Source organism: Schistocerca nitens, chromosome 4 (assembly GCF_023898315.1).
Source record: "Schistocerca nitens isolate TAMUIC-IGC-003100 chromosome 4, iqSchNite1.1, whole genome shotgun sequence".
NCBI classification, from domain to species: Eukaryota; Metazoa; Arthropoda; class Insecta; order Orthoptera; family Acrididae; genus Schistocerca; species Schistocerca nitens.
Window position 1 is genome coordinate 290237469 of NC_064617.1, and position 23520 is coordinate 290260988.

The 23520-nt window shown below is 39.7% G+C and overlaps 1 protein-coding gene across 5 annotated transcripts in view; it reads right to left on the reverse strand.

Moving 5' to 3' along the window:
• Positions 1 to 340: 340 nt before the first annotated feature.
• LOC126253585 (rab11 family-interacting protein 4) overlaps positions 341 to 23520 on the reverse strand; it is a 968661-nt gene continuing 945481 nt past the window's right edge. For 4 of the 5 annotated variants that reach the window (XM_049955015.1, XM_049955014.1, XM_049955012.1 and 1 more), the window contains 6 exons: positions 20401 to 20541; positions 19272 to 19491; positions 18008 to 18179; positions 16604 to 16740; positions 12881 to 12919; positions 341 to 1612 (listed from right to left, as the gene is read on the reverse strand). In XM_049955015.1, the coding sequence (XP_049810972.1) occupies positions 1493 to 1612; positions 12881 to 12919; positions 16604 to 16740; positions 18008 to 18179; positions 19272 to 19491; positions 20401 to 20541 (829 nt within the window). In that variant the 3' untranslated portion in view covers positions 341 to 1492. The remainder of the gene's footprint in view (positions 1613 to 12880; positions 12920 to 16603; positions 16741 to 18007; positions 18180 to 19271; positions 19492 to 20400; positions 20542 to 23520) is intronic. The other variant, XM_049955013.1, reaches the window with a different exon arrangement.

A 23520-nucleotide genomic window follows, 5' to 3' on the forward strand; every position in this document is an offset into this window, starting at 1 on the left:
ATGTATTTCAGTCAGAATACACAAAAATAACATTTTATATACAATAGTCCCTTTGACTTCGGCATAATTATACACAAAAGACAAGCCATTGAATGTATCATGAGCATCTGCACATATGAAATGATAGAAAAAGATGCACATTATTTGAGAGGGAAAGGGAATGGGGGAGGGGGCTAAACACACAAAAATTAGTGATTTGTAAAATTCAGGCAATAAGTAATTAATCTGCAAATTCTTTCATACATAATGCCTTCATCACAGCTTAAATAAATCTCCCATTTAAAGTACCAAAATTTCAACTGAATGAAGGAGATTCACAGATTTATCTATCCACACTACATTTAAACAAATATCAGTTTATTTTGTCAACATTGCCAGTGTTATCAGCGTATATATTTTTTAAACAGCTTAACAATTACAGATTTGACCATTGCTGAACAGCAAATGTACAACAAATCACACCAGTGCGGGAACATGCTCTTCATTTGTAATACAAATTCAATACCAGCTTGACAAAAATGAGAATCTCTGTAAAACTACCTTTAAGATTACATTTTTCATAGTAACTCCAAAGATACGTGGTAGGATGCAAACAGAGTCTTAAAATATTTTATCATGTAGCAAAGTAGTCAATTTTAACTGTTCGAACCTAATTTCCAGTGCTGTTATCTGGAAAGAATTCCCTTGTGTGAAACAAGTTAAGTAGCAAACATTTCTTGAATTGCAAATCTAAAATCAGTCATTTCCATTGCACTTCACATTTCTTCACAGCCTGATACAGGCACTCTCGGACGGATCCAATATACTTTTAGCTATATAACAATACTTTAACACATTTAAATCATTTACAAACATTAACAAAAACAATGTGGAAAGAAACAGCATGATGTTAGATATTTACATTTCCAAAATATTCACTTATTTTGATTTAAGCATTAACTGTTATCCACAACTATATGGTTGTTTTGAAAATATGCCTTTGTCATAACAATTCTGCAGAAAAGATTTTCAGTAGCTGCTACCTCCTTTGTTCAAAGGAACTATCATACGCATTATATTGATAATGTTTTGTTAAGCAAGTCTGGATAATAATTTGTGTTAACAGTGCCAGACTCAGTAACAAAAATGGCAATGGTATCAGATTAATATTTATTTTAATCTGATCATTACCTGCACATAGTAGTGAGACCATGGGATGTAGCTTTACATAATGTGTGTTTCAATGTAAGTTCTCCCCAGTACACACTTGTCTGGTATATCTGTTTGCATAATGCAGATTTCAGGATAAAACAACAGTTATTCGAACAAGAATTGCTATACATTGTAAATGAACATATTCACTTTCGATATTGGGTGTTCCAGCACTTTAATGCCTTATCACCTTGCAAACACCTACTTCTGTTTTGTCTTGAGAGCACAAACTGCACCACAACAACTTGACATTGACACATTTTCAGTTGCATTCATTCCTCTCTATTCCCACATTCCAACTTCAGTGTGTTTTGACTTCCAGCAGCTGAGGATAATTTTCCACAATGTTCAGCAATATTCCATCAATATATGTTCGTAGCTGTGCATTGACTTCCTGCTGCTCTTTCAGTGCTGTCCTCATCTGTAAATTGAAAAATCACAATTTCTATATAAAACAGCCTTGCATCTTCAAGTCTGACAGCTTAGTATCAATTCCAAGTAAGCTAGTTACAACTTGCAGTTAGTACTAAATAAACCAAAAATCCTATAACCTAAATTCCAAGTATGTCTTTTCTTATGTTGTAGAAATAACATAATTTCTGGTAACATAATTTAACTGGTGAATCTTAATGGTTTGATTTATGGCACACCATAGTTGTTTGTGAGTGAAAAATGAAACACCATGTTGTTTGGGACCAATTATCTTTTCTGTTTGATAATTAATTATTACTGTAGATGCAATGAAATGACCACCACACCTTCAGAATCTTATAACGTTTCTCAGTACAACACAGCTTTGTCACTGATTTTGTATTGTTGAACTTAGTCATTTCTCTTTATTACAAATAACTGGGATGCTGACTGAACACCAGTGTTGAAGTACTGGGTGTATTTGGTACTAATTTGTCAGAAGTGTCCAAAATTTACCTTTTCACTTGAAATATAGATCAGTAATGTATAGTTCCCATGAATATGAACACTTTTTACTTTTGAATGCATTGCGGGAACAGCAGTGATCAATGTCTTATAAATAATTACTATTAAAAACAGTCTTGATCACGATTTATTTAACAAGATGACCAGTTTCGACCACTACTGTGGTCATCTTCAGACCATTGAGTAGGAACCTCTTTCTGTTGGAGAATCACTACTTGATTCTCCAACAGAAAGAGGTTCCTACTCAATGGTCTGAAGATGACCACAGTAGTGGTCGAAACCAGTCATCTTGTTAAATAAATCGTGATCAAGACTGTTTTTAATAGTAATTATGAACACTTTTTGTCGGAGTGGCTGGCATCTCTCATCTTCCCCTTTTCCCTTTTTATAGCCAAGAAGCTTTGTATCACAGTGTGATATAGTACATTCCAGGTTTAATTCTGGACTTAAGTCATCAATGCATGGTGAAAAATACCTGTGGACACAGTTTCTCTGTTTACAGACACATTGTCATGCTATCTTAAACAAGTGGTGGCCAGAATGGAATACCACTAATAACTGATGGTCTTGCGTGCATCAAAATTACATCATCCATTCAGTATCTGTAGGCGTACAGTATCTATTTATACAATAATATAACATTTTAAGAGTACTGTGGTATGTTCAATCATGCCCCTGAAATCTCACACAAACCTGCTAGCTACTATACATGTGGATACACACTAAATCTTATGAAGAGAACAGATAACAGGTTAAACGACAACATAATCTGAAAAATGTCTTCCATCCAACATTATCCAGACCCCAAATCCTATTAGGAAGCCAAAATTTTGTGAACCTACTAAAGGAGTTATTCTCAATCATGCAATTCCTCCCCCCACCTTTTTGCTGGTGATTACAACATTTCTATTTCTTTAACTTTTGTCCACAGAGTAATTTGTTAATATGATTGTAAGTCTTCATGAACCTTTCAACAATACATACTACCGTATTTACTCGAATCTAAGCCGCACTTTTTTTTTCGGTTTTTGTAATCCAAAAAACCGCATGAGGCTTAGAATTGAGTGCAAAGTACGCGGAAGTTCTGAAAAATGTTGGTAGGTGCCGCCACAACTAACTTCTGCCGTCGAATGTATGTAGCGCTACACAGGCATGCTTTGCAGGCACAAAGATAAATATTGGCACCAAAACCTCTGCGGCAGAAAAAAAAAAAAACGGTGGAAGACGAACTTTTTTTCTCCGCCCCGAGTTTCGACCACTGCATTTTCATACATTATCCAACGAAGTAAATACAAATTCCATATTGTTTATCATCGAATGTAGCAGTATTTCAATGTACTAAGAAAATCTGACTGGCAAGACTGTTTGGGATGTTTGTCAATATGGCCAACTCTACGTTCTGAATTTTTTCCTACCTGTGAGAAGAGATGGTTGCTAATAGGAACTTTTATGAATTGTGAATCACATGCAGTATTCTCTTCACCATAAGAATAATACGAACATAAACATTTTGCCTGTATTCTTTCGTGTTTGCTGCTATCTCATTTAAATCCTGTCTGCCTAATAAACTACGAAACTAGAGTGAGACAACACCAAACGCGGAAGAATATACATATCATGTCATGTTTATATTCGTATTATTCTTATGCCTAATAGTGATACAGTCCAGATATGAAGCACGGCAATTGAATAGATTTTTAAATCTAAGATGACTAATTTCTGTGCAGAATGTAATGTACTACAGAGGCGTCTGCAAAGATTTTCAAATGGAGAAAAATTTTCGCTAAACTCTCGTTCGGAACATCTTCTATCATACGCAGTCTATTATTTGGTTCTTGTTGATCAATATCAAAGACAGCAGCAGTGTAAGTAACAACAAATAGCAGTCTCTTGCCATTGTTTCGCTTATGAGACAATTCCTCTCTCTTTCTTTCTTTCTCCCCCCCCCCTTTTTTTTTTTTGAATAGTAAGCGGCGGTAGTGCGCACAGTAGCAAACCATGCTGCGAGCGGCAACAGGCCGTAAACACTCATTATCAGAATGCGACAAACAATGCATGACACAGTACAATCATGCATTTTCAGCTTAAAGTGGCGTAAACACCTATAACAGAGACAACGGCACTTATCAGATCAAAGAAAAATAAGCAATCAATTCAAACCAGACGAAGCACGTGAAAAAGGAAGGGTACCCGTATAAATACGGATGGAGCGTCTGACGCATAGAAATGGCTACCTGGTAAAGGTTAACTGCTAAGCTTACGACTGGAACCAAACTACTGTAGATGTATCATCATTCATTCGACCTAAAATGTGTCTCATATTACAATGGACCAACTTTGTTTCGATTTGGAGGTGCGGCCTAAAACTTTTCTCTCCCCTTGAATTTCGAGTCTCAAATTTCAGGTGCGGCTTAGATTCGGGAATTTTTTTTTCCTGGATTTCAAGTCTCATTTTTCAGGTGCGGCTTAGATTCGAGTGCGGCTTACATTTGAGTAAATACAGTACTTGCTAATAAAATTGTGTACTATACACACAGTTATTACTGTATCACGAAGAGTCATCAACTACCATTTATTTACACTGCTCCATTACTACTACAAGCATCTAGAAACATCCCCAGCCAGCACTTACACCTTAATTGTGTATGCAATATTTCTCTGCATCCCAAGAATGTTTTTGTGGTGTAACCATTTATATATATAAAAAAACAAAGATGATGTGACTTACCGAACGAAAGTGCTGGCAGGTCGATAGACACACAAACACACACACAAAATTCAAGCTTTCGCAACAAACTGTTGCCTCATCAGGAAAGAGGGAAGGAGAGGGAAAGACGAAAGGATGTGGGTTTTAAGGGAGAGGGTAAGGAGTCATTCCAATCCCGGGAGCGGAAAGACTTACCTTAGGGGGAAAAAAGGACAGGTATACACTCGCACACACACACATATCCATCCACACATATACAGACACAAGCAGACATATTTAAAGACAAAGAGTTTGGGCAGAGATGTCAGTCGAGGCAGAAGTGCAGAGGCAAAGATGTTGTTGAATGACAGGTGAGGTAGAGTGGCGGCAACTTGAAATTAGCGGAGATTGAGGCCTGGTGGGTAACGGGAAGAGAGGATATATTGAAGAGCAAGTTCCCATCTCCGGAGTTCGGATAGGTTGGTGTTAGTGGGAAGTATCCAGATAACCCGGACGGTGTAACACTGTGCCAAGATGTGCTGGCCGTGCACCAAGGCATGTTTAGCCACAGGGTGATCCTCATTACCAACAAACACTGTCTGCCTGTGTCCATTCATTCATGCGAATGGACAGTTTGTTGCTGGTCATTCCCACATAGAATGTGTCACAGTGTAGGCAGGTCAGTTGGTAAATCACGTGGGTGCTTTCACACGTGGCTCTGCCTTTGATCGTGTACACCTTCCGGGTCACAGGACTGGAGTAGGTGGTGGTAGGAGGGTGCATGGGACAGGTTTTACACCGGGGGCAGTTACAAGGGTAGGTGCCAGAGGGTAGGGAAGGTGGTTTGCGGATTTCATAGGGATGAACTAACAGGCTGCGAAGGTTAGGTGGACGGCGGAAAGACACTCTTGGTGGAGTGGGGAGGATTTCATGAAGGATGGATCCCATTTCAGGGCAGGATTTGAGGAAGTCGTATCCCTGCTGGAGAGCCACATTCAGAGTCTGGTCCAGTCCCAGAAAGTATCCTGTCACAAGTGGGGCACTTTTGAGGTTCTTCTGTGGGAGGTTCTGGGTTTGAGGGGATGAGGAAGTGGCTCTGGTTATTTGCTTCTGTACCAGGTCGGGAGGGTAGTTGCGGGATGCGAAAGCTGTTGTCAGGTTGTTGGTGTAATGGTTCAGGGATTCCGGACTGGAGCAGATTCATTTGCCACGAAGACCTAGGCTGTAGGGAAGGGACCGTTTGATGTGGAATGGGTGGCAGCTGTCATAATGGAGGTACTGTTGCTTGTTGGTGGGTTTGATGTGGACAGACGTGTGAAGCTGGCCATTGGACAGATGGAGGTCAACGTCAAGGAAAGTGGCGTGGGATTTGGAGTAGGACCACGTGAATCTGATGGAACCAAAGGAGTTGAGGTTGGAGAGGAAATTCTGGAGTTCTTCTTCACTGTGAGTCCAGATCATGATGTTATCAATAAATCTGTACCAAACTTTGGGTTGGCAGACCTGGGTAACCAAGAAGGCTTCCTCTAAGCGACCCATGAATAGGTTGGCGTACAAGGGGGCCATCCTGGTACCCATGGCTGTTCCCTTTAATTGTTGGTATGTCTGGCCTTCAAAAGTGAAGAAGTTGTGGGTCAGGATGAAGCTGGCTAAGGTAATGAGGAAAGAGGTTTTCGGTAGGGTGGCAGGTGATCGGCGTGAAAGGAAGTGCTCCATCGCAGCGAGGCCCTGGACGTGCGGAATATTTGTGTATAAGGAAGTGGCATCAATGGTTACAAGGATGGTTTGCGGGGATAACAGATTGGGTAAGGATTCCAGGCGTTCGAGAAAGTGGTTGGTGTCTTTGATGAAAGATGGGAGACTGCATGTAATGGGTTGAAGGTGTTGATCTACATAGGCAGAGATACGTTCTGCGGGGGCTTGGTAACCAGCTACAATGGGGCGGCCGGGATGATTGGGTTTGTGAATTTTAGGAAGAAGGTAGAAGGTAGGGGTGCGGGGTGTCGGTGGGGTCAGGAGGTTGATGGAGTCAGGTGAAAGGTTTTGCAGGGGGCCTGGTTCTGAGGATTCCTTGAAGCTCCGCCTGGACATAAGGAATGGGATTACCTTGGCAAACTTTGTATGTGGTGTTGTCTGAAAGCTGACACAGTCCCTCGGCCACATACTCCCGACGATCAAGTACCACGGTCGTGGAACCCTTGTCCGCCGGAAGAATGACGATGGATTGGTCAGCCTTCAGATCACGGATAGCCTGGGCTTCAGCAGTGGTGATGTTGGGAGTAGGATTAAGGTTTTTTAAGAAGGATTGAGAGGCAAGGTTGGAAGTCAGAAATTCCTGGAAGGTTTGGAGAGGGTGATTTTGAGGAGGAGGAGGTGGGTCCTGCTGTGATGGAGGACGGAACTGTTCCAGGCAGGGTTCAATTTGGATAGTGTCTTGGGGAGTTGGATCATTTTTCTTCGTGGCAAAGTGATATTTCCAGCAGAGAGTACGAGTGTAGGACAGTAAATCTTTGACGAGGGCTGTTTGGTTGAATCTGGGAGTGGGGCTGAAGGTGAGGCCTTTGGATAGGACAGAGGTTTCGGATTGGGAGAGAGGTTTGGAGGAAAGGTTAACTACTTAATTAGGGTGTTGTGGTTCCAGATTGTGTTGATTGGAATTTTGAGGTTTTGGAGGGAGTGGAGCTGGAAGTGGGAGATTGAGTAGATGGGAGAGACTGGGTTTATGTGCAATGAGAGGAGGTTGAGGTTTGCTGGAAAGGTTGTGAAGGGTGAGTGAGTTGCCTTTCCGGAGGTGGGAAACCAGGAGATTGGAAAGTTTTTTTGAGGTGGAGGGTGGCATGCTGTTCTAATTTGCGGTTGGCCTGTAGGAGGATGCTCTGAACAGCCGGTGTGGATGTGAGAGAGGAAAGACTGAGGACTTTTTGAAGGTATATATGTCTGCTTGTGTCTGTATATGTGTGGATGGATATGTGTGGATGGATGTGTGTGGATGGATGTGTGTGGATGGATGTGTGTGGATGGATGTGTGTGGATGGATGTGTGTGGGTGTGCGAGTGTATACCTGTCCTTTTTTCCCCCCTAAGGTAAGTCTTTCCGCTCCCGGGATTGGAATGACTCCTTACCCTCTCTCTTAAAACCCACATCCTTTCGTCTTTCCCTCTCCTTCCCCTCTTTCCTGATGAGGCAACAGTTTGTTGTGAAAGCTTGAATTTTGTGTGTGTGTTTGTGTGTCTATGGACCTGCCAGCGCTTTCGTTCGGTAAGTCACATCATCTTTATATATATATATATATATATATATATATATATATATATATATATATATATATATATATATATATATATATATATAAACAGTTCACAAAATTTAGTTGAATGAAATAAATCGCTTAATACAAGATTCAGAGACTCCATCCATGTTTTACACTCATTCATAAAACAGTTAGCCATGCATGATAAGTGATTGATCAGTTCTGCAGTACATAATTAATACTGATAAATTGCCACAGAAGAAACAATAGTGAAATTTACTTCTTGTAGTGGCAGGAATATCTCAGGTATTTTGACTGTGCATTAAGAATAATTGCTGTAAGTGTGTATCTAGATAATCATTAAGCAAGAGCACAGTTCACTGCCAGCCACATTCAAAGGATGCGTCCACATGTGAAAATTTGCCCTCATGCTTGACATGGCTGCTGAGTTTTGTACAAAGTCTGGTGCCGTTTGCAATTAATCACTATATGAATTACAACAAACATGGTCTATGATATAATGGTAAACATAATTAAATAAACTGTGAAAAATAAAAGCAAGTGCACTGTAAAAAGTTTAGTCTTCTTTGACAACAATGAAGTATATGACTCAATTTGCTCAGATTTCCATGCTCACTTGGTTATGTGACTAAGAGGAAATAGTACAACACTGCTGAAAATATTTTCACCTCAGGGAAAAATAATTTGTGTGGGACAGGTTCACAGCTTTCATGTAATTCTAGAATGAAATTTTCACTTTACAGTGGAGTGTGCGCCGATATAAAACTTCCTGGCAGATTAAATCTGTTTGCCGGACTGAGACTCGAACTCGGGACCTTTGCCTTTCGCGGGCAAGTGCTTTACCATCCGAGCCAAGTACACTCTGGTGCAGAGTGAAAGTTTCATTCTGGAAACATCCCCCAGGCTGTGGCTAAGCCATGTCTCCGCAATATCCTTTCTTTTAGGAGTGCTAGTTCTGCAAGGTTCGCAGGAGAGCTTCTGTAAAGTTTGGAAGGTAGGAGGCGAGGTACTGGCGGAAGTAAAGCTGTGAGGATGGGGCGTGAGTCGTGCTTGGGTAGCTCAGTTGGTAGAGCACTTGCCCGCGAATGGCAAAGGTCCCGAGTTCGAGTCTTGGTCCGGCACACAGTTTTAATCTGCCAGGAAGTTTCTTTTTCATGTAATTATTGAACATCGTTGTTTCCACTTACAGCTATCAATTTATTTCATAGTCTTTAAGTGGAAACAACCATGTTTAATCGGGGCAACATTTTATCCTCCTCGGGGACTGTTGCCTTATCATTGTCGAGGTGGTTTGTGCACTCTGCTCTGACCCAGAGAGCTATGCTGGCGTGAGCTTATGCTCCTGGAAGGGCCACCCAAGCCAGGTAAGTCTCTTGGCAAGATAATGAGCAGTCCACAACAGAAGGTGGGGGGGGGGGGGGGGGGGGGCTCCTGGGCGTAGGAAAGCCAACCTCCTAGAGGAGACAACTTGATGAAAAAAGGGGAAGGAGACACTACAAAATCTGGAACCATAGCTGTACAGAGAGCAACCATCTAAGGGAGACAACCACAAAAGAAAAACACGTGTGCTGCGATACTTAAAAGTGGCAGCTCCACCACATAGCTATCTTGCTTACAGGACAGTATCCTGGAACTGGCGACTTATTACGTTACTCAGGTTCTCCAGAAAAAAAGGAAGCTGGATGGATAAACTGAAGACAACCTTGACATGTAACAGGAACAAAGAATTTGGAATAGACAGTGTATTCTAATTGGCTACCTGGGATGCCCAGAGTTTCAAATATAAAGAAGCAGAACTGGAAAATAAACTAAATTCTCAAGATATTGATGTGACCGTCACACAGAAACCAAAACAAAAGATTCCTCAACAATAAACAGGCATGGCATAGTTTACAGCGGAGTCCTTCAATGGGCCTGTATTGAAGTTGCTGTTCTGTGGAAGAAGGCTTTAATAAACAAATTATTTATGACTAAAGGAGATGACTCACTGAAAAGCAGAAGTGCTGGGTCGTCGATAGGTATACAAACAAAAGGTACAGAGCTTGGCTTGCTTTCTGAATGCACTTCCTTTTTTTCAAGCTTGTAGGAGGAAAACACACACACACACACACACACACACACACACACACACACACACACTATTGGGTGGGGATCGGAGTGGGGTGGTGGGGGGCGGCAGCGAGTTGCCTTGGGTTTAGGCCAGGTTATGGGAGTGAAGGATGTGCTCTAAGGATAGCTCCCACCTGCAAAGCTCAGAAAAGCTGGTGGTGGTGGTGGGGAGGATCCATGACCGAAGTGTAGGTACTATTGGTGATTAGTGAGTTTGATTTGGACCGAGGTGTGGATGGAGTCATCCGAGAAAAGGAGATTGTCATTTACGAAGGTGGCACAATAAGTGGAGGAGGACCAGATGAAGAAGATGAGAGAGAAGGTGAGATTGTGGAGGAATGAGGATAAGTGACCTGGCCTTGGGCCCAGATTATAAAGATAAACCCGAACCAGACCAGAGGTTTGGCATTTTGGGAAGCAAAGAATGTTCCCTCTGTCAATTAGAATGAACGGCCACCACCAAAATGTTGCCAAAAAAGAGGTGGACCACTCATGGCACAATATGCGAGATTTCAATAGCTGGTTTACAGCCTTACAACCCCTGCCACCTGGATCCTCCGCTACCACCACCACCACCACCACCACCACCACCACTTTTTCTGAATTCCATACATGGAAGTTATCCTTACAGCATATCCTTCACTCCCATAACCTTCCTTGCCTAAACCTCGCTGCCTATCCAGCCCCACCCGTTAGAGAGAGAGTGTGTCTGCGCGCGCTGGCCCCCACACCCCGCTCCAGTACACTCACTGTAGGCCACTAAAAAGCTGCAGTTGACTGGGCACAATGTAGGGAGACAGGCGTGTGCATGTGAATGAGTAAGAGTGAGTGAGTGAGTGAGTGCGGGAGTGCTTGTGCGCATGTTTTTTGTACAAGCTTGAAAAAGAAAGCGCATTCTGAAAGCTACGTAAGCTCTGTACTTTTTGTTTGCTTACCTATCGATGACCCAGCGCTTCTGCGTTTCAGTGAGTCTTCTCCTTTATTCCTAAATAATTCTTAATTCTCAACTAGAAATTTCTGTACATTATTACTTTAAGAAACAAAATACACTGTTACACCTTAATCAATGAATGGGCAATTGAATGAATGGGCAATTGTGGCCAGAATAAAGACAGCAAGAGATTATTGACTGGTAATAGGAGGATAAGCCAAAGAAAAGGAATGGGATGATGAGTCTGAAGACTTCAATGATATGTTACAAAGAACCTTATATAAAATAAACAAAAATGATTACCTAATAATAGTTGGTGATTTAAATGCAAAGGTGGGTAACACCTATGTGACATATGTTATCAAAGGGGAAAAAAATAATATAAATGATCATGGATATAGATTGGTCTTCTCATTAAACAATGTGCTGAAGATAAACAGATACACAAATATACCTCCTGATCAGTTACAGTCTCTACAAATAAAACAACTTGGTCTTTAGTGCAAGGCACAAGGGTATTCAGAGACCTAAATATATCTTCGAGGGGGCCTGGGGGAACTCCATGAACACCAAATGTCAAAATCATTAAAATTTAAACAAACAGATTAATTTATTTTCACGAAGTTTATTATGAACAGCCACAGTTAGGAGAGAGGAAATGGAGGATATATAAAATATCGGGAGGAGTCCATTGAGTTGGTACTGTTGCCACTCAGAGAATCACTACACACAATTTCGAGCACCGTACCTAAAGTACTTTATAAACTACCCTGAACAATTAACCCCATGCATTACATGTGTTACCTATCTACCTCACAAAAAAATGGCATGAAATCTGAAAATTTCTTTATGTGGACGCACGCACACACACTCCCAGAATGGCTAAAATGTTTTAAGTTACTGCAAATTTGCAAAATTCTCTTCCCACAAACACAGAGAAATATCTCATCTAGTATTAATAGCTGAAAACATTTATATTGCCTGTTATTTGTTGTCTTGTGGTCACCGTACTACATGTCACCAAGCTACTTTTATTGAGAATTCTGTTGTGTCATAAATTTACAATCATATAATAAGTAAATTTTTTGCTTAAACACTATTCCAGCACTGTGTCATACTATTTCCATTATCCCAATATTGTCCACAACACCAATGTTAATGTATTGTTCAAATTAAATCTATTTGTTTCTTTAAAGTTCACGGAGGGTAGGTAATAAAATATGAACAATCTAAAAGAGTGCGTTCTGATTTCTTCACCAAGAAAGCTTAACAGCTCCACCTTCTAAAGAACAACGCTGACTGAACAATCGAGACTAGAGTTATAGGTGTGTTATGCTTTAGTTTTTAAATTTTACTTACTGTGTGTTACTTTATCACTACTTATTTTAAAAATACATATATTTTCAGATACAACACAAATTTTGTGTCTTTTACACATGAGGAAAAAATTTTGTGTCTTTAACCTATGAGGAAATAATTAATTCAATGAGACACCTTTTGTTAGTATGCCACCACGATCACGTCACATACATTATTTACCAATAAATTATTGAACATCTCCATGCAGTCTACCACCTGATGTGAATAATATTTGAGAACTATTAAAAACATTGTCAAAACCAAAGTGAGTGCAATAAGCAGCATGCACTTTAAGAAGTTTGACAGCCAAATCACAAGGTACGAAGTATGCTTAAATAATAAAATACATCTGAAGAACCACACCATACCAATTTTTTTCCATAAGAGTGGGCCATACCTGTTCTAAAGAGAGGTTGTCCGAAGCGTCAGCATTTAGCTGTGGAAATAAAAACAACATTGAAAGCAGAATGCAGTAGAAAGCAAAACCCAATCACCTCATGTGCAAACAAACTACAAGCTATAATTCTTTTATTTATACTTTCAGAAACAAAAAATTGTGATATTTCTTGTGATAACCCTGATTTAGAATAACGTGTTAAAAAGTTGCCAAGACAACTACTTATTCACAAATACAGAACTATTAATTGTAGGAGCAGTTCTAAAAGCTGGTGTCAGAAAAAGGGGACAAACAGTAAGAGATTCAGTCCTATAGCTTCCTAAACTGGAGACAGAAGAAAAATAATCATAATACTGTTATGGGAAAGGACAGTTCTTCCTATTTTCAGCAAGCTCTTAACACAAGTAAGTATTTATAATACATGAAGACATCATCTGTAACACTAACAGATTAATCACAATGTAAGTCTGAGCATAGATAGATAGATGACATCTGGACTGTCTTTCGGGGTGTTATTAGACCAAAAATTCTTTCATCCAGAGGATAAAAGAAGACAGTTAATTTACCTCTTTATGTGATTCTTTGGTATGAAAAATGTGATCGATAGGCAGACCCATCTCATTTAACTACAATGGTAACAAGAATCAGGTAGCCATAGCAGAAAATAAGTTTCATCATTTAAATAGTGGTTTTAGCAAGAGTATAGTGGAATCACTGTCTCAAGAAATGTCTTGTGTATAACCAAGAAAATACAATTGTGTTGAGAAACCAGGCATGTTTCATTCAAAATGTCTAATGAATGTAACGCCACTGGCCTACTTTTTTCTACCGCCACCAGAGTCAGCACCATATATTTAATTAAATCGTGCTACCAATCAAATTACTATTTTTTGTCCATAGTAACTTCTGGAAAAACATGTGGAACTCTTCCTTCTCTAAATTGATTTATCATTTTGTTTTCCATTACAAAATAGTTTGGATACCTGTTTTTACACACTTGATAGCTGTATCTGCTGATTAACGTTAATGAGGACTTTCGTGTCTCGCACACATCACGACTGACACACACTACCGCACTCTTACGAAACAAGTTATGGAAGCAGTGTAAATTAGTATAGTGAAGCAACAGTAATTATTTCTCATAGGATTTATTTTCTACAGTTTCACCAACAACAAAGCTGTGAGTGTGAAGGAAAGGAACTGCAGAATTAACTGTTCTAGACTCCAGAAACTTCCGATTAGGTGGAACAAGATCATGATAAACTTAGCTAATATTATGAGCCAAATTCTCTTATCGAAATCAGAGGCGAATCCAGAAGTGGAGAGGCTGCCATGTGGATGCAGCCCTACCCTCCCACTACTGAACTACACCTGTTTCTTCTTAATCTCGAACAAAATACAGGGTAGTTACAAATAAAAGTTTGCTACTTCAGCCAGTGTTGGCAGAAAACTGGCTCTCATACAGGTACCCAACTTTATGTGAATGATGTACAGACTGTGCACTGCAGGATTTCCATCATTAGCAGTGTTAGTATCGTGACTCACCATTAAGCACTGGTACTGGTATGGCGACAGAGTTGAAACACAAGCATCAGTGTGCATAACTGCTGCAGACAGTCAATATGGGCCTGGGCAAGGTGACCAGGGCCTTATTTGTAAAGGTGTTTTAATAAAACAGCAGCAATAGTGCTGCTGCTCTTTGAGAGTATCAAAACACTGAAGGAATACGGGAGGTGCTCCTTCTGCTTTGAGAGCGAAGAACACGATTCAGAAATATGAATTAACTGGCAATCTGGGAATTGCTCCTGGTAGAGGCTGATGGCCCACTGCACCACAAATTGCTGAAGATACCATTGCCTTGGCTGAGAATGCTGGATGCAATGTGCAATCTTCAAGCAGTGCATCAGCTGTGTCACACCAGCTGAAAGTTTCATTTGTCCACCATTTGAAAAGTCTTTACACATACTGTAAAATGATAGCTCTAGTGTGGTTCCAGGCTGTCATGATGCAGATTGTAACACAGAGCAATGTTCATAACCTGGAGCATCAACACTGTATGCAACTGACAAATGTTAGCCTCTCATATGGAAATTAAAATGTGTGTGTTTCAATGGTTTATGAGTTATTTCTCCTCCACATGTCCTTACGAATGTATCCATAAAGTTTCCTATGAGTGTGCATTTTTCGTGGGAGCATTCTCAAGTAGCGAAAGTTTAATTATTATAACCATCTTGTTTATAAGTTAAGAAAACATCTGTGTTTATTATAGAGAATTTGGAGACAGCACAACCATGCAAAATTTCTTTGAGTTCACCCTCTTCCAGATGAAAATCCTTAATTCAGTTCTCGTTAAAATGTAATTGTATGAATTATATGTACAATTAAGATTCATAGCAGACCTTGACAGTAGTGGAAACCTCTAGATATAGATGCTGATGATCCTGTCATGAGTGAGCCCTTAAGAACACTTTTCTTTCCACACAATATATTTTGAGTTCAAACATAATATTGTACTTCAAATAAATAGGCCTCCCCATGTGGGTTACGAAAACATCTGCCATGTGAAACCCAACTTGCACTTTTGTGACACGACACCCTGCAAGCCATGGATCAAAGCATTTGAGTAAATGCAGAATTCCTTAACTTCCAAAAAGCATGTGACACTGAACTGAACCAATGTTATTAACAAAAGTACAATTATATGTGGTATCAAACAAAATCTGTTAGATAATCCATGTTTCTTGGTAGGGAGAGCACAGCATGTTGTCTTGGATGGAAATTTATCGACAGACATCTCAAGAAAATGGTTAGTGAGGAATATACAACAATCCATTATGTATCACTCCTGTAGTGATCGCAAAGGTAAGATCAGCCTAATTATAATGCAGACAGAGGCTTTTAAGCAACACGCTTCTGCATTCCATAGGCAAATGGAGTGAGAATACTTTCTTACACGTGGTACAATGTTATACATTTCACAGATGTAGATGTAGATGTAAATTTAGAGAGGTAGGTGCCTTAATTCTCTTTTAATTTCTTATTTTATTTAGAACATCAGTATGTAAAGCAATTGCCAATAGTGCTCCATTAGGCTTGGCCCTGTTTGAGATCATCGATATTTACCTTCCACTAATCTAAAAATCGGGTCACCCAGCTATTTACACATGGACCCATGGTTTAACACGGAACTCAACCCACAACTAACTGCATTTTTCATAAACAGAAACCAGTGTTATGGTTCAAACTCGGGAGGAGGGGAACCATGAGGTCAGCAGCACACTAGTCATCTCAGACAGAATATTTTAGTTTACCTTGCTCTGAAAACTAGAAGCTTAAAACTTATGATTTCACTGTCAACTTAATACATAATTCAGTGACAGTAGGTATTTTTTCTGTCTATATAGTATCTTAAATTAGCCTTCTATTCCTGTGTTTGTAATCAACACATTCCTTTCCCATCCTTGACACTATCACTCTATCCCTGTTGTCTCTCTGTGGTTAACTGTTTCTGCTGTAACACAATATTGTGAAACTTCCAGCAACAAAACATGCAAAAACACACATCTGATAGGAAGAGACCGTCATATTCTGAAACCCTAAGCTCTATACCCATTCCTTTTTCAATAAGTACCCAAGAATCCCGTGCACTGAGAACAGGACAAGTTAACTGCATTTGTAAAAACCCAAAACAAGGGTGCAGATTGGAAGGACAGATCTTCGTACCTCATCCTGCGACATGGCTTCCAGTTCTGCTGCGAGACTGTTTCCCGCACCGGCACCATTTGTGAGGAGGGTTCTACCCTCTTCGAGGCTTCGTGTCAGCATCTGAGCCTGCAGTTCTTCATTGCTTTCCTGCAGACCTGAGAATTTAAATGTAAAAACAAGTCAAACATTGTAACTAGGGACATTAAAGCAACGTATTGGCTTGGAAAGTTCATTATGATCTGACTTTACCAGTAACTAAGTGAAACTGCACGTTAATCGTGTAGAAGTAGTGGTGAGTCTCAGACAGGCAAATGAAAAGACTGCTTAAGCAGGCTCTTCATTGTGCCTGTCAGCGATTAGTTTCCTTCTCTATGTGGTGAGTAGCAATCTGTCCTTTTCAAAATATTACTGTTATTCCATCTTTGACTTTTCATTGTTAGAAACTACTTGTTAAATGTCTAAATCTTAAACAGACTTGCATCATAGCAGTCAAGTTCTATAAACTGCTGTTAAAACTACACTATTTACAAAACAGTTTAACCGCTTTGTATTGTCAGTTTAACCTGTTCACATAACAATTTTTTCAAAATTATGTTCAAAATAATATTTTTATTAATGAAATACATCCAATTGTGAATGACATTACATGTAGACATATAAAGACAGCTTTTAAAGCTCAAAATAATGAGTTCCGAAGTTTTGAAGATCACCAATAATAAAATCCCAAGTACACTCGTGCAGTGGACTTCGCCTAAAATATCCTGAAACTAGAAACATTTTTTAGTTTCTGTGTAGCTATGAAGTCTAACCATGTATTTCAGAATGGTTTCTTATGAACATAAATCTTTGAGGAGCTGGCTGGAGCACAGTGGATGTATTTTTCTCTTATCACTGTCACGTACTTTTCGCTCAACTGATGAACTGTCACAACTTTCAGTCCCTAGTGAAGTAACATCACATTTTTCTTCACTTTCTGAACCACTAAATTCAGTGTAAAACTCAAGATTATAACAACTCTTTTTTGAAAGCAACAATACAGGGTTGAAACTGAAAGCATGTGTTTTGTTGTCAAGTATCCAAAGCTGCACACAGTAAAGAAGATACCTAGTGGCAACCACCTCAACCAAAATGTGACAGCCAGGCCACAAATAATGGGCCAGATGCTGCCTATCAGCCAAAAACTAGACTATCAGTACTGAAATGGATATAAGGGAGTTTGTTTAAAAAAAAAAAAGTCTGTCCTTAACTTGCCCGAATTTACTCGGGATTTTAAGTTTCTGTCAAAATAATAAAAATGAGATAACTTGGGATTCTAAGTTACTGGCTTAATAATATAATATAGCTGCATTAATTTTTTGGTTTGTTACTACCTAAAGACTTGTATAACATACTCAAATAAACAACTCATGAAACGCAGCTCACTTTTATTTTGTTGCCGCAGTACAGAGAGTTCAGCTTGCAGTTCACACAACTGCTGTGCGAGTTCTTCTTCTTGCTGAGAATGGCTCAGACTCCTGGATGTATCTCCCATCTCCGACCTCTCAAGCTGTTCTTGTCTGAGCACTTCCAATTCGCGGCTTAGTTCCTCAACAACCTGAAAATTCAAGAAAACATTTTTAGATATGCTGCTTTCAAACATGGAAGTTTCCAAAGGAAGCATATAATGTCCGAAATTGCACAGGAAAAATGTCCTTCCTTTTCTTTCTTAAAAAGCCTGTCACCACTTACACCACTTAGGCAATGAAACATGCAAAAACACAGCTGAAATTACTACAGTAAAATTATTTAAAAAATTGTGCTATGTGGTCATTTTGTGGACCCCAAACATATATTCCTGATAAAGAACATTAATGTTTTCTTCATACCTAGTCTGAAACAAGATTCTGTGGAGTTAGTGCCGAAGTCACATGTACACATACTGCTGCAACAGACGGATATTGCCATGCAGTATTTTTCTTATTTGACTTACGGAAAACATGTTTTATTTCAGAAAATAAAATATAATTTTTAGATAGAACGCCAAAACACTTTTATAACATTTTTCCCAGAATGAGATTTAAGTTCCATCTGACTAAAGATTTTATTACTGGATTCCACCAACCAAAACCATTTTTTGTTGCCCAAGTCAAACTTTATAGGTAAATATTAGATAGACCACCCCTTCTTGAGTATAGGTGTGTTCCAATTTTGCTCATACTGAACTGCTGAAATGTCAGCTGTGGCTTGGGCTAATCCTTCTGAATCTGTGCTCAGTGTCAAGTACTGAACTAATGCTATTGGTTCACAATGTATGGCCAAAAAGATTTTCACTTTATGGTCAAAGCAAGTACCGACACCATATTTCGGGATTCCCAACAGGATTAAGAAAAGTTACGTGTGGGTGTCTTTTCCTAAATCTTTACTCACTGACTGCAAATTCAGGTCAAAGAACTGAAAAGCCGGTCAATGGAAACAGCGACTACATACATACTTACTGCAAAAAAAGCTAGGACTTTTTGGTGAACTAATAATGTCTATGAACCCTCTGCCATAAAAAATGTGACGAGAACAATGAGAATAGCAATGGGAATGAAGTGGGAGAACAATGAGAATAGCAATGGGAATGCAGTGGGAGAACAATGAGAATAGCAATTGGAAAAAACACACACACACACACACACACACACACACACACACACACACACACCTGTGCGTTGGCGTGGCTCTCGCGTGCTGCTTCCTCACACAGCCGGCGCTCAGCTTCCTGCAAGCGCTCTGCATCCTCCCTCAGTGCCGACATGGCACACTGCGCCTCAGCCAGCTGCTCCTCCATGTCCTGCTTCTCGTTTCGGAGGCGGTCCGTCTGGGCTCGCAGTCGCGTCACCTCCTCACGTAGGCTGGCTGCCTCCAACTCCAGTGTCTGCAGCCTACACAACACATGAGCAAATGTATAACTTAACAAGGACAAAGAAAGATGGGTGTTTTTCTGCAACAGTGAGTGACTAAGTGAGCAACAACTACGTAAGAAGCAACTGAGAACATTAAAGAAGAGACCACTAACATTATTTTCAAAGTAGCAGTTGCATGATGGATGCCACTGAATATCCAACCACTGACCAGATGTGTATTTTTTTCTTTTAATTAAGAACTACTCAAAATAAAACGCTCCTGTAACTACAAAATGTTTAAGTGGAGAAGAAGTAGTGTACAATGTAACATTTTGTCAAGATACAAGTAATTAAAGGTGGTGCATATCAAGAGAAAAGGGAGGAGGGAACCAGCCTTAGACGATTTCAGAGACTCAATTGTGCATTTGCTTTAAATGACAACAAAAATTTGAACACACAGGTGGACACTACACCGCAGCAATGCGCGACTACTTAGAAGGTACACCAGCTTCAGTTCCCCCCCCCCCCCCCCCCCGACGGAAGTCCACAAGATAGTTCCAAAATATTCCTGCCTTAAACCCATACTGATAATGCATCCAATCTGAACAAAGCTCTCATGCAATAAGCTGGAACTCTAGTCACTTCATCCCACTTTCCTAAGCCCTTCCACCACTAATCAACCTTGTACCTGAAATAGTATTCCTGTTGCCTCATCATTAAACTAAAAATAATTTCTCATCTATTTGTCACATCAAGGTTCTCAGAATATACAATACAAATTTCAGACTTAGATATGCCTTCCACTTACCTTCTCAGCTGGTACAATTACCAGAGTATTAAGAAAATCATTGACAAAGTTATAGCTATTGCACTACAGCTACTTGACATACCCACAATTTGGGCTGGATGAACACTGGCTCACAGTTGCCTACGGCTGCCGTGACTCACCTGATCGTGCAGTTCTCGACCTGAAGCTGCTTCTCGCGCTCGACGCGCACCATCAGCTCGCGGTGCCGCCGCTGCTCCTCCTGCAGCCGCTCCTCCGCCCTCAGCTCTGCCTCACGGACTTGCTCCTCTAGCATCAGGACCCTGCAATCGGATGCAATCATTAAGAAATGCAACATACTTCATACTGAAACACACTACATAGCTTTTGATTCCTGGACACCCCTAAGAAGTAATTTATACTGGGAAAAATGGTGTGTGTGATGCTGTGAACACTGACTGATTACTATCAGACTGATTCTCCAGTATTTCCATACCTGTGGGATATGTTGATCAAATTTTCATCCTAATGTAAAATTATTTTCAATGCAGAAAAAAGCAATTACAACAGATGAGGTGTAATGACATGGCGGCTAATGTGTGTATAGTGTTACTGGAATTTTTCAGGTGGAGAACGCAATACAGCATATCCAGAGGATGTGAATGTGAAATTTACCAAAACCTTTCAAACTTTGAAGGTCGAATCATGGGCACAAGTGACACGGGAGTATAAAACTGACAGATCTCACAGACAGTAAGCTGTATGGCAATGACTTCAGAATGAGTGCTTACGAGATGGACTCAATACAACAGCGAGACAAGAAGTGCTGGCACACATTGTTCCAGGGCTACACCATGGGAAGACCACAGGGTTAGTCGACTTGCTTTAACAAATAGACAGGCGACAACAGCCGCAATCTGGCAGAGTTTACAAGCAGTGTGTCACCACAAACTGTACAAAACAGATTACTTGAAGCTGGAATGAGATCTCAAGTTGCCATATGCTGTTTACTGCTAACACCATATGACAGACTTGCATGGTATAAATGGTGAAAGGACACTGCAATTCTTGAGACCAGTTACACTAAATCCCAGAATCATGGTATGGGTAGTTAGGCCCTATTGGATGTGACAACAGCAACAATTTGATAATTCTTGAAGGAAGGATAAATACTTATCAGTATATGCAAGAATGGTAAACCCTATTGTCACACCCTTTGTGAGCAAACAACAAAATCAAAACTGCAGTTCACATTACAAACCCCTTGAGGAATGCACAGATCCTTGGCAGGCCTGCAGAGATCACTGATGATTTGTACAAAAAGTGTGCCTGGATGCAGCAGTAAGACATACTTTCATACAGGACTCCAGCCAATAGTCTTTAAAAACTGACACACGTTTTTTTAGGCACAGCAACAAATTTCTTAACATGACATTTCAAGGTTGTTTGCTTCCACGATACAATTAACACAACAGAGTATTTGATTTGTGTACATTGACAGTTATACCTCATACTGACTATTGTGGTGAACATTAGTTTCATAGGGAATGAAAATTAAATCATTTAAAACCAGTTATGTGATGAACATCCATGAAAGATCACTAATACCAGACCAATGCTTCACAGCAAAGCTGTTTCCATTCCCATCAACGTGTATCACTTCAGCACGCAATTTAAATCTGTCAGGAAATTGCTGTATAGGCTACTACACTTGTAAGTCAGAGTCTCAATCTGAAGAAATCCTAGAGTTAAGCAGCTTCATTAATATCATGTCTTTTGAACTGTCTAATCAGTTTAACTACTCACATTTCATCAAATCATTTATACTGGGACTCATTTCATCAAGAGAGTTCACTTTTGCACTGAAGAGGACTACACAACTGTTTGCCATAGTGGAGCTAGAAGAGAATCATCCAGTACAGCCCAGTCAATATCGATACTCAAGCTTCAGACACCTACAATTGGTGGATTAAGTAATTAACAAGCCAAAATTGTAATGCCAGCTCAGCACAGTTTCACAGTGGAAACTATTTACTATTCTTAGCAAATTTCCTCTATCATAAGCTAGTAAAACTTTCATTGTGATGTCATTTTACAATGTATTATTTGAATGCTTTAAAATTAACTATCAAAATGTTTAACTGTTAACTGTCAAACATGTTCAGTTTTGGAATTATGTACTGCACATTGCTAGAAATTTAACTTCTCCTTAATGTTCCAGTCTTCAAGATGAAGTACAGAGGCGATATATCAAAGTCACAAATGGGGAAATTATGGTAAGTGTGGTTGGAGTTTCTGGCAAAGGTTTTACAACACCCATAATTAATTACCTCGACAACCAGCTATTTGCTGCAACTGCCTGTTATACCTATCAAGTGTCCCATGTTTTCAAATACCGTTCGTGATAACTGAGCTGGATTATCGAAAAACACGGATAATCCAAAATAAACGTTTGTCATGAAAACTGTTATTTTACCATATTCACGAAGCATACATGTCACATAAGTATGCGAGTCCACGCCAATACTCACGCGTTACTTGTCGAAAACTGACAACTAATTTACAAAATCACACATAAAACAATGGGTTTCTTAACTTTTGATTTCATTTCTTTCGATAAATAACCAACCGTGTTTTTATGTTTTTGTTTATCATTCGCTTTTTTTTCTGGCAACGGTTCTCCTCCGGAGTCAAAATACAGGTATACTCGAAAGAACTTTGTGCTGCAGTCTCTCGACAGACAAACGCATTCCTGTTCTTCGAATTCCTCGATCGACTCCTCATCGTTCACTTTCTCTACGTAACACACTTGGGCCAGTATATCCGGTGTCACTTAGCTGCTTAAGTCACGGTTCGTAGACATCACTTATTATCAGCCGCGGAGGTTTTTCGTCATCTATGCCTTCACACCCAGCGGTTTTTATTACCGTCACAAATATTCGTTCTGATAACAAAATATTCCGAGTTTCTTTTCGTATTCTTTGTCGAATGTTTTAAATGTTGGGATACAAATGTATAATAATTTACCAAATGAAATCAAAGCAACAAAGAACCCAAGAGCCTTCACACAGAAGTTAAAAAATCTCTTGGACCAATGCTTTTATGCTGTTGATCATTTTTTTGAAAGGGGTTAAAATTGTAAACAATTTTATAATAAATGTTCAATTAGGTCTGAGAATTATATATTGTGCACGTCTACAAAATATACTGCATTATTTTACTATTACATTTGTATTGGCTGTTTGTATTTTACTATGCAACATTTGTATTTTCTGTTTTGTTAAAGATAGATAATTTCCTCA